This window comes from Carcharhinus amblyrhynchos, chromosome 19 (genome assembly GCF_965287045.1).
Source record: "Carcharhinus amblyrhynchos chromosome 19, sCarAmb.v2.hapA, whole genome shotgun sequence".
Lineage (NCBI taxonomy): Eukaryota > Metazoa > Chordata > Chondrichthyes > Carcharhiniformes > Carcharhinidae > Carcharhinus > Carcharhinus amblyrhynchos.
Window position 1 is genome coordinate 29,198,645 of NC_137342.1, and position 15,506 is coordinate 29,214,150.

The 15,506-nt window shown below is 42.3% G+C and overlaps 1 protein-coding gene across 17 annotated transcripts in view; it reads left to right on the forward strand.

The window, feature by feature from the left end:
• Window positions 1-15,506, forward strand: part of magi2a (membrane associated guanylate kinase, WW and PDZ domain containing 2a) — a 720,803-nt gene that overhangs the window by 668,961 nt on the left and 36,336 nt on the right. For all 17 annotated transcript variants that reach the window (XM_080207433.1, XM_080207434.1, XM_080207435.1 and 14 more), the window contains 2 exons: window positions 12,844-13,032; window positions 13,171-13,336. In XM_080207433.1, the coding sequence (XP_080063559.1) occupies window positions 12,844-13,032; window positions 13,171-13,336 (355 nt within the window). The remainder of the gene's footprint in view (window positions 1-12,843; window positions 13,033-13,170; window positions 13,337-15,506) is intronic.

Here is a 15,506-nt window from a genome sequence, read left to right on the forward strand (position 1 = left end):
CCTCAGGACATTCTTTCCTGCAGCGTATCAGATAGACAACATTGGCCAAGCCACAAGAGTATGTACCGTGTCCCTGGTGGAAGGTGTTCTCACATGAGATGATGGCATCTGTGTCGATGATCTGGCACATTTTGCAGAGGTTGCCGTGTAAGGATTGTGTGGTGTCGTGGTCACTGTTCTCCTGAAGGCTGGGTAGTTTGCTGTGGACAATGGTCTGAGGTTGTGCGGTTGTTTGAAGGCACGAAGTGGGGGTGTGGGATTGGCCATGGCAAGATGTTCGTCTTCATCAATGATATGTTAAAGGTCTCGGAGAAGATGTTGTAAGAACATAAGAAGTAGGAGCAGGAGTAGACCATCTAGCCCTTCGAGCCTGCCCCGCCATTCAATAAGATCATGGCTGATCTGAAGTGGCTTAGTTCCACTTTCCCGCTTTCTCCCCATAACCCTTAATTCCCTTGCCTACCAAAAACTTATCTACCCGTGACTTAAATATATTTAGCGAGGTAGCCTCCACCACTTCAACGGGCAGAGAATTCCAGAGATTCACCACCCTTTGAGTGAAGTTCCTCCTCAACTCCGTTCTAAACTGCACCCCCCTTATCTTGAGGCTGTGCCCTCTAGTCCTGCTGTCTTTTCTGAGCGGGAAGAATCTCTCTACCTCTACCCTATCCATCCCCTTCATTATCTTATACATCTCTATAAGATCCCCCCTCATCCTTCTAACCTCCAACGAGTACAGACCCAGTCTATTTAGTTTCTCTTCATAGGCCAACACCCTCATCTCCGGAATCAGCCTAGTGAACCTCCTCTGCACTCCCCCCAAGGCCAAAATATCCTTGCGCAAGTGCGGTGACAAAACTGCACGCAGTACTCCAGCTGCAGCCTCACCAGTGCCCTGTACGGTTGCAGCAAGACCTCCCTGCTTTTATATTCTATCCCCTTCGCTATAAAGGCCAGCATACCATTCGCCTTCTTGATCACCTGCTGCACCTGCAGACTGGGTTTTTGCGACCCATGCACAAGGACCCCCAGGTCCCTCTGCACCGTAGCATGCTGCAGCTTTTTGCCCTTTAAATAGTAATCCCTCCTACTATTATTCCTGTCAAAGTGGATAATCTCACACTTGCTAACATTGTACCTTATGGAATATTGTCTAATTTCCTGGGTGAGTACAGTTCCAGCAGAACTCATGAACCACCCAAGACAAATCAATCTTTTGATCATTGCCCCTGCACTACTACAGTACGCCATTATAGTAACAGACTTCATTTATAATGGTGTAGAAGACTGTGTGCCAAAGAAGCAAATGCAATAAAAATCTGATGATTTTTTTAAGGCTCCTTGTTACCTCCTTGCTGAAATTGGGGGCTGAGGCGTTCAAGTCAGGTGATCCTGATCTATACCAGAAATCCAAATACGATCTACAGAGAACCATCAAAGATTATAAAAGATAATACTAGATCAAGTTAAAGTCCCAGGCTAGCCACACAATTACCCACTAATTATGAAGACGGGCAGTATCACCGGCAACAAAGCACTCCTCCCTGATGAGCTCAACACATTTTATGCTTGTTATGAGCAAGAGATCAGCAAGAGAATGTCATCCACCCTGACAGCCAAGGTCAAACTAATGTCTGATGTCTGAGGTCTCCATCGCAGACGTCCAATCAGCTTTCTTGATAGTTAACTCAAGTAAAGCGACTGGTCCAGATGGGGGACCCGGACAAGCACTCAGATCCTGTGCGGACCAGCTGGTGGGGGTATTCACAAAAATCTTTAACCTCTCTTTACACCAATCTGAGGTCCCTACCTGCTTCAAGAAGACAACCATCATTCCTGTACCAAAAAAAAGTCAGACAGCATGCCTTAATGACTACCACCCATTGGCTCTGACATCATCATCATGAAGTGTGTTGAAAGGTTAGTTATGGCACACATCAATTCCAGTCTCCCAGATTGCCTAGATCCACTACAGTTCACCTATCAACACAACAGGTCCACAGCAGACGCCATTTTCCAGGCCATGCATTCAACCCTGGAAGACCTGGGTAACAAAGACACTTATATCAGACTCCTTTTAATAACTATAGCTCAGCTTTCAGCACCATTATCCCAACTAAACTCAGCTCCAAATTCCATGGCCTATGTTTGGTTCTTCCCTCTGCGACTAGATCCTTGACTTCCTAACCCACAGACCATAATCAGTAAGGATAAATAACAACATCTCCTCCACGATTATCCGCATCACTGGTGCTCCACAAGGCTGGGTCCTCAGCTCTTTATTATACTTCTTATGCACTTATGACTGTGTGGCCAAATTCCACTCCAACTCCATTTTTAAGTTTGCTGATGACACCACTGTAGAGAGTCAAACAATAATGAGACAGAGTGTAGGAAAGAGAGAATCTGGTGAAATGGTGCACTGACAATAATCTCTCCCTCGATGTCAGTGAAACAAAGGAGATAGTCATCGACTTCAGGAAATATAGTGGAGGACGTGCCCCCATTTACATCAAAGATGATGAAGTGGAGTTGGTCAAGAGCTTCAAGTTTCTAGGTATTTAGATCACCAACAAACTGTCCTGGTCCCTCCACGCTGATGCTATAGTTAACCAATGTCTCGATTTTCTCAGGACACTAAAGAAATTTGACATATTTGTTCTGACTCTCACCCATTTTTACAGATTCGCCATAGAAAACATCCTATCTAAATGTATCTCAGTTTGGTAAGGCTCCTTCATCGAATCCCTACAGTGCAGAAGGAGGCCATTCAGCCCATTGGGTCTGCACTGACCACAATGCCACCCAAGCCCTATCCCTATAACTTCATGCATTTACTCTTTTCTAGTCCCCCTGACACTAAGGGGCAATTTAGCATGGCCAATCCACCTAACACGCACATCTTTGGACTGTGGGAGGAAACCGGAGCACCCAAATGAAACCACACAGACACAGGGCGAATCGAACCTGGGTCCCTGGTGCTGTGAGGCAACAGTGCTTGCCACTGTGCCACCCAGGCTCCTACTCTGATTAAGACAAAGGGTTGATGGACTGGGCTACACAATGTAGTCCAGTCCATCATGCAAACCAGCCTCCCATCCATTGACTCTATCTACACTCCGCCTCCTCGGAAAAGCCAGCATAATCAAGGACCACATGCAACTTGGACATATTCTCTTCCATCTTCTTCTGCTGGGATAAAGATACAAAAGTCTGAGATCATGTGCCAGCAGACTGAAGATCAGCTTCTTCCCTGCTGCCGTCGAACTTTTCAATGGTCCCATCAACAATAAGCTGATCTTTCTCTACACCCTGTCGGTAACTGCAACACTATATTTTGCACTCTTTCCTTCTCCCCTGCATACTCTATGAACGGTATGTTTTGTCTGCAACAGCTTGCAAGAAACAATACTTTTTGCTATATCCTATGCATGTGACAATAAATCAATTCAATTATATACTCTGTCCCTCGCCACCATCACACAGTGCCAGCAGTGTGTACCACCTACAAGATGCGATGCAGACACTTGTCCAGGTTCATTGAACAGCATGCTTCCAATCTGTGACCTCCACCACTTAGAAGGGCAATGGCAAAAGAGATACGGAAATACTGCCAGAGATTAACCTTGCCACAATGCCTACATCCCATGAACAAATTTACAAAAAGGTGGAGACATTTCAATTTTCGAATTAGATGCATCTTTATATATGAGGCTCCCATCTATATATTTCCACAGAAGTTAAAGAGAGGTTTCTTTGATGGGAGAGTTTGGGGAATTAGTTTCAACTTAATTTCAGGTAAAGATAATTGGGGCAATGGCACAATTAGTGGAACTTCACACGATGTGGGAATAGAGCATATATCAGGCACTGTCTGTAACAAATTTACAAAACGGTGGGATTTTCCACGCAACTCACCACATGTTTTACAGTGGAGGTTACAGTGGACAGCACTGGGATCTTCTGGTTTCATTGTAATCATTGGGGTTTCCTGCTGAATGCCCTGCTCACTGCCGGGAAACCCATGGTGGAGGTACGCCATTGGCAGGACCAAAGGATCCCTCCAACGTGAATGGCCAGAAAATTTCAACCGAAGTCTGAGAGTCCAGGGGAACAAGGAATACATGTAGCAAATAATTGATCACTGTATGTACCATTTCACAGATACTCCCCGTGTCTCTCTCAGTCAGGTTCCAATTGACGATATATGCATAGTTCATTGAATGCAATCTGCATACCTTGTGATGTCATGCATCCCACGAAGAAGTCTTTCACTGTTGAATGGAAACTAACTTGCATCTATAGTGTGACTATCAGTAGGTGGAGACATTTCAATTTTCGAATTACATGCATCTTCATATATGAGCTCCCATCCATATATTTCCACAGAAATTAAAGGGAGGTTTTTTTGATGGGAGAGTTTGGTGTGAATTAGTTTCAACTTAGTTTCAGGTGAAAATAATTGGGGCAATGGCGCAATTAGTGGAACTTCATACAGTGTGGGAATAGGGCATAGATAAAAGCACTGCCTGTCTGTAACAGTGTAATGACATTTTCCTGAGTATGCTGAGCATGTGATTTAGCTAAAATATAATCCTACAATGTGTAAAAGAATCATAAAATCCTTACAGTGCAGAAGGAGGCCATTCCCCTACCTACACACCTTAGGACTCTAAGGGGCAATTTGCAATGCCAATCAATGTAGTGGGGGATACATATCATTCAAAGAATGGAATAGACTAACCTGGCAGATAATCTAGCCCAGGTCATTACAAGTATCTCATTGAAGTAGCATTGAAATGGAATATTAGGTATGTATGGGATTTGTTTTTCTTTTATTTGAGCATATGCTGACAAGGGACTAGAGCTGTTAGTAAGAAATATTCTTCTCCATTGGTGAAAGCAATCTGAATTGAAATAATCCACTCTGAAGAGGTGCAACTGATTGCATAATAATGGGAAAAGGAACATAAACTTTGAATGGGCCTCCGTGAAACAGAGTAGGATAAAAATTAGCATCAGCCCATTTTCAAACCTATCTACATTCTTAGGACTACCTCTTGGTACATGGAGACAAGTAGCTTGCTTATGAGCAGAAATAGTTTTGCACCTCCAACACGGGCCTTCCAATAAGTTTGGTGAGGAGAAGTGAAAGAGGTAATGGGAGCCCAATCGCCAAAACTATGGAACTTAAACAATAAAATGAAAGCAAAATGAAATAACTTCTCAGAGGCCAGTCCCTTCACCAAATTTCCTTTATTTACAAACTCATCTCCACTGCTTAGAGTGATTCAGGTGCAAAGGCAGAATCCAGAGTGTCAGTACCTGAATATACAATATATATACACTCACAGGGGAGACTCCCTGGTTAAGCAGGCAATTATTATCTAAATCAGGGAGCTCATAGAGCCTAGAGCCAAGAGCCCAACCTCATGGGCCTTGTTGAGGTCATTACACAAAATGCTGTCAGTGTTGCAATTTGAAATTTTTAAAAACCCAAACCATCCCCTGTAGCAATGTAAAATCAAAAAATACTTTCATTTCTGCTGTAATCAGGAATTGCCAATCTTTATTATATGCCTCTACATTTCAAAAGAGAGGTTATTGTTTCCCACTCTTAAGTTGAGTAGACATTTGTGCCAGAACATACACTCAGATATTCAGGAGTTTTTCAACACTATTTGAACCACTGATGTCTGATCACACTACTTTTCTCCCACATGCTCACAGATGCTTTCAAACGTTGGTAGAATTTTTTTTTTTCAGAAGCCCCTAACAGGTATGTTTCTTGGGAGAGCATGTGGGACACTGAAGAATCTGTAGTGCCATGTTCATTGTGGACTAATTTCTCAGGTGGTCCATAAATCACTTTAAACCACTAACTTAAATATTCTCCTTGGGGTGTCTAGAAAAATGAACCATACAGATTTGGAAGTGGGACTTATACCTATGCAGATTAGCTGCAGGCTCTCTCACTGCTAAATATTTTACACTCAAATCAGGCCCAACACATACTAATTTCTACCCAATTGGCTTGAAATTAGTTTGGGCTCAGATCCAACACTATGTGGATAGCATTTCCCCCAAACTAAGAGGCCTTAGCTTCAATGGAACTAAGTCCTGCAACCCATTAACTTTTTCAAGGTGAACTATCAACATAGCTTAGCTCCACAGGTGTCGGCCAATAGAAAATGCCTATTTTAGGCCTGTTTCACCTGAGCACCTAACAATTTCTGCCCGGAGATAAAAGCAAGTTACTGCAGATGCTGGAATCTGAAACAAAAACAGAAAATGCTGCAAAATCTCTGCAGGTCTGACAGCACCTATGGAGAGAGAGCAATCATTCGAGTCTGGATGACTGTTTGTCAGAAATGAGCTCTGAGCCAGAGCCAGCTTTGATGAAGAGTCATCCAGACTCAAAATGATTAGCTCTGTTCCTTCTCCATTGATGCTGTCAGGCCTGCTGAGATTTTCCAGTTTTTTTCTGAATTTCTATCCCAGTATTTTGAGAGTGACAAATCTTTACATGACCTCTGTAAAACTGGCTGAGTTATTGTCACTTTGTTTTTCAAATTATAACAATTTTTGATGATTTACATTATTTCTCTTTTTGAAACAGTGATTATGATGTTGCCCCAACTTGCCAAGGAGATGTCAGGAGATGCCTGCACTGTCAGCTTTGTTTGCATTGTGCTAGTTGTTAGAATCCAGTATGATTAATCTGTATATGTGGAAGTTGAGCTCCTCAGCTCATTAAACTGCACGTTTTCATGCCATTCTAACGAGTCTCAAAACTTTCAGGCTACATTGTACAAGTGACTGAAAAGCTGAACAGCAAAACTGAAAAATTCCACCAATGTATTTCTGTCAGCTGAAATTAGGTTTGAGTCTCAACCAGATATATTTATGGAACCTGAAGATAGGCAGAAGCATGAGTTGAAAAATGTATCGAATGGTCTATTCTTAAAGCTATATTGGCTTAAAAACTCAAAAAAATGCCATTTTTAACCAATTTTTGTGTCACTGTGAATTAATGTTTACAATTGTGAACAGTATATTCCAGATTTTTTTTTCAACAGTTGTTGACCCACGAAGTTTTTTTAAATGGCTGAACTCTTCACATTGTTAATATAGTTAAATAGCTGCATAAACCTCAGTACATTCAGTAAGAGATTCTTAGATCACAGCTTTTTCCATATCCACTTATGTTCTTATTTCATTTTAATTGAGGTCCTATTAAATGCATCCATTGAAGTTCAACATTACACAAATCTTGATAGTACATGTGATTTATCAGCTTTGGTGACGCAAAAATAATGAGTCAGTATTAATCAACCTGTAACAATCTAGCAAGCCATTTTGATGGCATTCAGTTCCCAAATTTTTGATTTCTCAAATTTTTGGTGTCCCTCAAGCAAAATTCATTCTGTTGCTGATTGTTATGTGGAACAAGAATTTATCGCATGTACTTTGAGCGGATACTTGCCTGATACTGTACTTGAAAGAATGATTAGTCAACTGGAGGTGGGGCGGGCTGTTAACGCGCAAATAAGTGCGGCGTGCAGGAATGGGACGGCTGTAGTTATGGGGGATTTCAATCTGCGTATTGATTGGTCGACCCATGTTGGACACGGTGGGCTCGAGGAGGAGTTCTTGGAATGCTGCCGGGATAATTTCCTTGAACAGTGTGTGTTGGAGCCGACGAGGGAGCGAGCTATCTTAGATCTGGCGCCAAGTAATGAGGCGGGTAGAATTAGGGACCTTGCAGTGAAGGATCCTCTTGGAGAGAGTGATCATTGTATGGTGGAGTTTCTGGTGCAGATGGAGGAGGAGAAAGTGGGTTCCCGGACACGCGTCCTTTGTTTGAATAGAGGGGAGTACGGTAGGATGAGAGAAGAATTGGCGAATGTGGACTGGGGGAGTGCATTGGAGGGAGGGTCTGCTGAGGAGCAGTGCAGGATCTTTAAGGAGATCTTTCTTGGTGCTCAGCAGAAATTTATTCCGATGGTCAAAAAGGACAGTAGGAGGAGAGGTAATAAGCCGTGGATAACGAAGGAGGTGAAGGAAAGTGTTAAATTAAAAGCGGAGGAATTTAGAGTAGCTAAGAGTAGTGGGCGAGAAGAGGATTGGGAGAGGTTTAAATGTCAACAAAGATTGACGAAGAAGTTGATAAAGGAGGGTAGGAGAAACTATGAAGTTGGGCTAGCGCTTAATATAAAAAAGGTTAGCAAGAGTTTTTATAAATATATAAAAAGGAAGAGGCTGGCTAGGGTGAACGTTGGTCCTTTAGAGGATGAGAAAGGGGACCTAGTGGTAGGGGATGGGGATATGGCTAAGGTATTGAATAACTTTTTTGTTTCTGTCTTCACAGAGGAGGACGTGAATAATTTGCCGGGTGTTAGCGATGGAAAGGTGGTAGGACTGGAGGGTCTTAATGACATTACTGTTACTAGAGAGGCGGTGCTCGACAGACTGGAGGGGCTGATTGTGGACAAGTCCCCAGGACCGGATGGAATGCATCCGAGGGTTCTGAAAGAAATGGCGGAGGTTATAGTGGATGCCTTGGTGGTTATTTTCCAGACATCGCTGGATTCCGGGGAAGTGCCGGAAGATTGGAAAACGGCTAATGTTACGCCGTTGTTTAAGAAGGGTGCCAGGCAAAAGGCGGGGAATTATAGGCCGGTTAGTTTAACGTCTGTGGTAGGTAAAATGTTAGAATCCGTCATTAAGGAGGAAATTGCGAGGCATCTTGAAGGGAATTGCTTGATAGAGCAGACGCAGCACGGTTTCATTAAAGGGAAGTCGTGTCTGACAAATTTACTGGAGTTCTATGAGGATGTGTCTAGGGCGGTGGATAGAGGAGAGCCGGTGGATGTGGTCTTTCTGGATTTTCAGAAGGCGTTTGACAAAGTACCTCATAAGAGGTTATTGCAGAAGGTCAGGGGACTTGGAGTTGGGGTAAGGTGTTAGCGTGGATAGAGGATTGGTTGTCAAATAGGAGGCAGAGAGTGGGGGTCAACGGGTGCTATTCGGATTGGCGGATGGTGACTAGTGGAGTGCCCCAGGGGTCGGTGCTGGGGCCTCAGCTTTTTACCATTTATATAGATGATCTGGAGGAGGGAACCGAGTGTAGGGTGTCGAAATTTGCTGATGACACCAAGATTGGTGGAACGGCAAATTGTGCGGAGGGTGTGGAGAGTCTGCAGAAGGATCTAGATAGGCTGGGCGAATGGGCCAGGAACTGGCAAATGGAATTTAATGTTGGCAAGTGTGAGGTGGTCCACTTTGGTAGGAAGAATGGTAGGAAGGACTATTACTTACGCGGCGGAAAACTGCAGCAGGCGACGGTGCAGAGGGACCTCGGGGTCCTTGTGCATGAGTCGCAAAAACCCAGCTTGCAGGTGCAGCAGGTGGCCAGGAAGGCGAATGGGATGCTGGCCTTCTTAGCGAAGGGGATTGAATATAAAAGTAGGGAGGTCTTGCTGCAGCTGTATAGGGCATTGGTGAGGCCGCAGCTGGAGTACTGTGTGCAGTTTTGGGCGCCGCACCTGCGCAAAGATATTTTGGCCTTGGAGGGAGTGCAGAGGAGGTTTACTAGGCTGATACCGGAGTTGAGGGGGTTGAGCTATGAGGAGAGGCTGAATAAACTAGGCTTGTACTCGTTGGAGTTTTGAGGCGTATAAGATGATGAATGGGATGGATAGGATAGAGGTGGAGAGACTCTTCCCGCTCAAAAAAGACAGTAGGACTAGGGGGCACAGCCTCAAGATAAAGGGGGGGCATTTTAGAACGGAGTTGAGGAGGAACTTCTTCACTCAAAGGGTGGTGAATCTCTGGAATTCTCTACCCGTTGAAGTGGTGGAGGCTGCCTCGCTAAATATTTTCAAGAAGCGGGTTGATGGGTTTTTGATAAGAGAGGAGATTAAGGGTTATGGGGAGAGGGCGGGAAAGTGGAACTGAGCCACGACAGATCAGCCATGATCTTATTGAATGGCGGGGCAGGCTCGAAGGGCCAGAGGGCCTACTCCTGCTCCTATTTCTTATGTTCTTATGTGTTCATGCCAATCTCAACTCTAGATGTTTCCATTAGCTGGAGAGCCTAGAGATATTGAGTATAGTCTCAGGATAAAATGTCAGCCATTTGGGCCCGAGATAAGGGGAAATCTCTTTGCCCAGCAAAATATGAATCTTTGACATTCTCGATCCTCGGACCTGTGAATGCTCTGTCATTGAGCATACTCGAGGCTAATTAAAAATAGATTTTTAAATAGGAAATCCAGTGATTTGGAAATTGCTTGGGGAAAGTGGAGATTAAGTAAAAGAGCACATAAGTTCTTTTTGAATGGCAGATCAGGTTCAGGGGTTCATATGGTCGAGTCCTGCCCCTACTGTTTATGTTCTTTATATTTTCCAGCATTAATATTTGAAATAATCTCAGTTTCTTTAGAGATCTATGGTGCCAACCATCTACTGATACTGTCAGCAATTTAGGGACCCAGTCAGAAGATCCCTCTCTCCCCTCAATGCTGCTGCAGATAATTTGCAGTGGCAACGCAGTCTGCCATTACAGTGAACAAGTTAATGAGAGGAACCAGTCCAGCATATTTGCTGCTGAACTCAGATAACAACAGGACTAAATAGTCAGGGGTTAACACTGTGACAACAATTTCGGGATCCAGTCAGAAGTTCCTTCTCTTCCCTCAGTGCTGCTGCTGATAATTTGCAGTGGCAATGCGGTCTGCCATTATAGTAAACAAGTTAATGAGAGGAACCAGTCCAGCATATTTGCTGCTGGACTCAGATAACAACAGGACTGAAAAGTCAGGGGTTAACAGTGTGACAACATGGGAATAAATGCCAGTGAAAGGTGAACATGGGTGACAATGAAAGAACACCATGAATAAATGGATTTCAAGAAACTGGATAGTGAGGAAATGGATGACAAAGGAGAAATGGAAACGTGGCAATTGAAGTGGGAAATGGACAGTAGTATAAGGGCAAGAAATTGAGGAAGTAAATAGCAATGAAGTAGACAAATTAATGGCAACTGAAGGAAGGGCAAATGGGTGCAAATGCAGCAACAAAAATTGGAAACAGGGCGGCAAGGTGGCACAGTGATTACCACTGTTGTCTCACAGTACCAGACCCAGGTTCAATTCTAGCCTTGGGTGACTCTGTTGAGTCTGAACATTCTCTCTGCGTTTGCATGGGTTTCCTCCAGGTGCTCCAATTTCCTCCCACAGTACAGACATGTTCAGTTTAGGTAGATTGACCATACTAAATTGCCCCTTAGTGTCCCAAGATATGTAGTCTAAGAGGATTAGTGGGTAAATACATGCAGTTACAGGATCAGGGCATGAGTCAGATGCTTTGTCGGAGAGTCGTGCAGACTCGATGGACCGAATGACCTCCTTCAGAACTGTAGAGATTCTATTATTAGTACAGGAATGCATAGGAAGAAATTTTCCAGCAATAACTGAAGGAGAATGAGAAGTGAAGAGTGCCGGCATGAACTAAAACTGGGGAAGAATATCAACATCAACTCTAGCAAGAGGAAGAGTGCCAGAGAGTAACGAGGTGAATTAAGTTGGAAGGGGATAAGTGACAGATGGAGTTAGAGTGCTGTGAACTATAAACAGGAGAGTGGTGGCTTTAAAATTAAAGTGGTTCGCTTTAAAATTTAGTTGTTTGGGGTCAGTTTTTTTCAATACATAATCCCTTTAAATTTTTGCACAGAGCACACACATTTACCTGCATGGGATCTTACAGCATTCTGTGTGACCACATGCAACTTAGGGACATTGTTGCTGATGGTCAGGTGGTCTGTTAATCACTTTTTTAAAAGATTAATCACATATTTATGAAACAAAAGTGTGTAAAAGTGACCATAATGGATTATTTTTAATGCAAAAATTCAAACATTTCTTCAGCACTTACCCCTTTTGAATTTTACCACCAATTTATGCTTTGAGATTTTCCGTTCAGACGTTCACATATTTGGATGGTTTGCCTCCAATAAAGATAAATTTTTGGTATACTTACAAGTTCAAGTTGCACAGCCTTTGTAACTACCTGGCATCACATAGTAGGACTGTTCTTGAGTTGTCAACTTTCTGAAAATTTTATTAGCCACTCTAAAGATGTTGCTATATTTCTCTTTTGGCATGTATGGTTATTCAAGAAATAGCTTGGTTCTGTAGTTTTCAAATTTCTGAAGTATAGATAAATTCTCACAAATAATGAAGGATTGTAATTCCAAGTGAACTTGGAGACTAGTAGCCCAACATCATCACAAAGTTAGCTATTACCAGTATTGCTGTAGTAATATGTCAAGAAGTATATTATCCTGTTAAATTCAGTGTGAATTCTATACATTGAAATGCACTTGTATGTATCCCTGATGTCTGCTTAGACCACAGCAGTTTCATAACAATTCTGAGCAAAACAGAGCCAAACTATGCCCCAATGATTGCCTTCCAATCTGTCAAGGAGCCTAAAATTCAGCCTTGTATTTTCATATACCTGTTTTTGGTGAATCCAAAGTGTTGGTCTTTATTATTCAGAAATGCACACAATTCAGTTTCTACCCTGTGAAGTACATCCTTCTGGCAAAATAAATTACTAATGCTAAATAAGCCACTCCCATATGTGACTATTTTATGAAAAGCAGTGGCAGTATTCTTTGAACATGGATTCAGTTACTTATCTGCATTTTTGCATATTCTGTGCATTGATCAAGCTATTGGCATTGCACTAATATTTGCCCTTCATCTCTCTCACTCTCTTCTATGCTGTCCTTCAACATTCCTGTCAAATGCTACTTGTATGGAAATTCCAAATTAGTGGCTGTGCCTCACAAAATTGGACGCATCATTGAAGGTAGCCCAGCAGATCGTTGTGGAAAACTCAAGGTTGGTGATCGCATCCTAGCAGTGAATGGGCAATCCATCATTAGCATGCCTCATGCAGAAATTGTGAAGCTAATCAAAGATGCAGGCCTTAGTGTTACTCTACGCATCGTTCCTCAAGAGGGTAAGTCACTACTTTAAAAGTCTGTTTACTTCAATTAGGTTTTTTGTGAAATCATAGTTTGAGATAAAATATGTTGGCAGGAAATCAACAATATCATGCAGTGATATAATACATTTTTGATTTTTGCACCCATCACAGATATGAGTAGTCCTGCTTCTGCACCAGGCTCAGAAAAACAAAGTCCTATGGCACAGCAGCACAGTCCAATGGCACAGCAGAGTCCTACAGCACAGCAAAGTCCATTAGCACAACACAGCCCTGCAGCACAACCACCACCTCTTCAGTCACAAGGACATAATGGAAGGTAAGGAGAGTTGTTCCATTTTTGTTTAACGAATGATCAGGCGTCAGACGTATTTTCTTTCCCTTCTCCTGGTGACATCTAAGCTTATCTTCAGACTGCATGTTGTCAACTTTGAAATATTTATGTCAACAATAGGAAGGTTTTTAATTAAAATATGTGTAAATATTTGAAATGCAGTAAAATATCTAAAACTTGCAATTTACTATAAATTGTTTAATTCTTTTAGCACTTTCACTCATTAAGTATCCTTTTCTTTCTTTTTCAATTACTGTCCTGAAGTAATTAGAGAATAAATATTCATAAATGTATGATTTAAGAAGAGTAAAAGGTTGGATGTTGAAAAATCAATGCATGTATCACATACGTACTTCCTGTCTGTACACCCACTAGGATTCTGTCTCAGCAATAAAAAGGGGAATTGTCTGCTATTGTGTCCAAATTGTAGTTAGCTAAATAGCACTATCAGAGACTAAGGAGTAAGTCAGCCTTAAAAAGAATAGGATAGAATTTCCATCAATACTAGGGCATATGCTTGAAGCATGAAGCAAGGTTCTACAGAGGTTAGCCATCTTTACTCTCTTGGCTCAATATCAATCCCTCCATTATCAATGCACTGTGGCTACAGTATATACTATCCAGAGGGTGAATTACAGAAATGCATTAAGATTACTTCAAGAGTCCTGCAACTTCCACTACAAAAAAGGACAAGAACAGCAATGATTCCAAATGCTCTCAACTCCAGGTTATCCTTTAAGGCGCATATCATCCTGACTTGAACATGTACCACTGTTTCTTCACCATTGTCTAGTCAAAATCCTACAATTCACTATCATCACATCAATGCCATCATCAGAAGAACTGCAGGGGTTTAAAGGGAAGATCCATCACTGGAGCATCTCAGGATAACATGCAGTCATGCCTTTGTCTCCCACATCCGGGGAAGAAATCAAAAACATAGCACATGCAGCTCCACCTACCAAACTTATTTGGCATCAATCGCTCAATGCGTGAGAAAAAAGGACTGTGAGAGTCAATTCTTGTTAAGTCATCAGAATAGTGCAGAAAACTCTGCAAAATACTGGACCTTGCAGTTTCATGCTGATACTGGTTGTAAAATATCTCTGCAGCATGGGGCTGAGATTATCAGTTTTCCAAAATTATTTAGCTATGACTCCAGCCAGGGTATAGTATTTCCCCCAAGTGTCATTGGCTTCAATTTTACCAGGACACCTTGTTGCCACATTTGGTCAAATGTTTTCTGAATGTCAAGGGCAGTCGCTCTAACCCCACCTCTGAATTTCAACTTCTTGATCATATTTGGACCAAAAGCTCTTATGTGATCTCAAACAAATGTTCTTGGTAGAACCCAAACTAAGCACTGATGAGTCAGTTACTGGTAAGTAAATGCCGCTTGATAGCTCTCAATGATATCTTTCATCATTTGGCACATGTTTGAGAGTAGTCTGATTAAGGAATGATAATTGACTAGATTGAATTTGCCCTGCTTTTTATGAACAGGAAATACCTGGACTATTTTTCACCTTGTCCAGTAGATGTGTGTTTTAACTATACTCAGATAGCTTGGCTAATGTTGTGACTAATTCTTGACCCCAAGTCTGTGGCACCAGAGCTGGAAATTGTTGAAGCCTCTCTGCTATATCCAGTACACTTAGCTGTTTCTTTAATGAAGTGGATCAACCTAGATGATGACTGGCACCTGTAATGTTGGGGATCTCAGATGGTTACAGTTATAGATCATCCACTTAGCACTTCAAGTTGAAGCTTGTTGTTTCAGCCTTTCCTTTTACATTTGTGTGCTGGGCTCTGTCATCATTGAGGATAGGATGTCCTTGGAACGTCCTCCTCCTGTTAGTTGTTTAACTTTCCACAACCAGTCAGTACTGGATATGACAGGACTGCAAAGTACTGATTTGATCCGTTGATTGTGAAATTGCCTTGCTATGCCTATAGAATGGTGCTTCCACTGATTAGCCTTGTGTTATAGCCTCACAAGGGTTGGTGGCTCAATTTGAGTTCTGTTTGGTGCTACTCTTGACATGCTCCACTATATTCCTTTTGGACTAGGGTTTGTCTCTTGGCTTGATGGTGATGTTGGAGTGCAGAGTATGCTGTGCCATGAGGTTACAGATTATATTGGAATACAAATCTG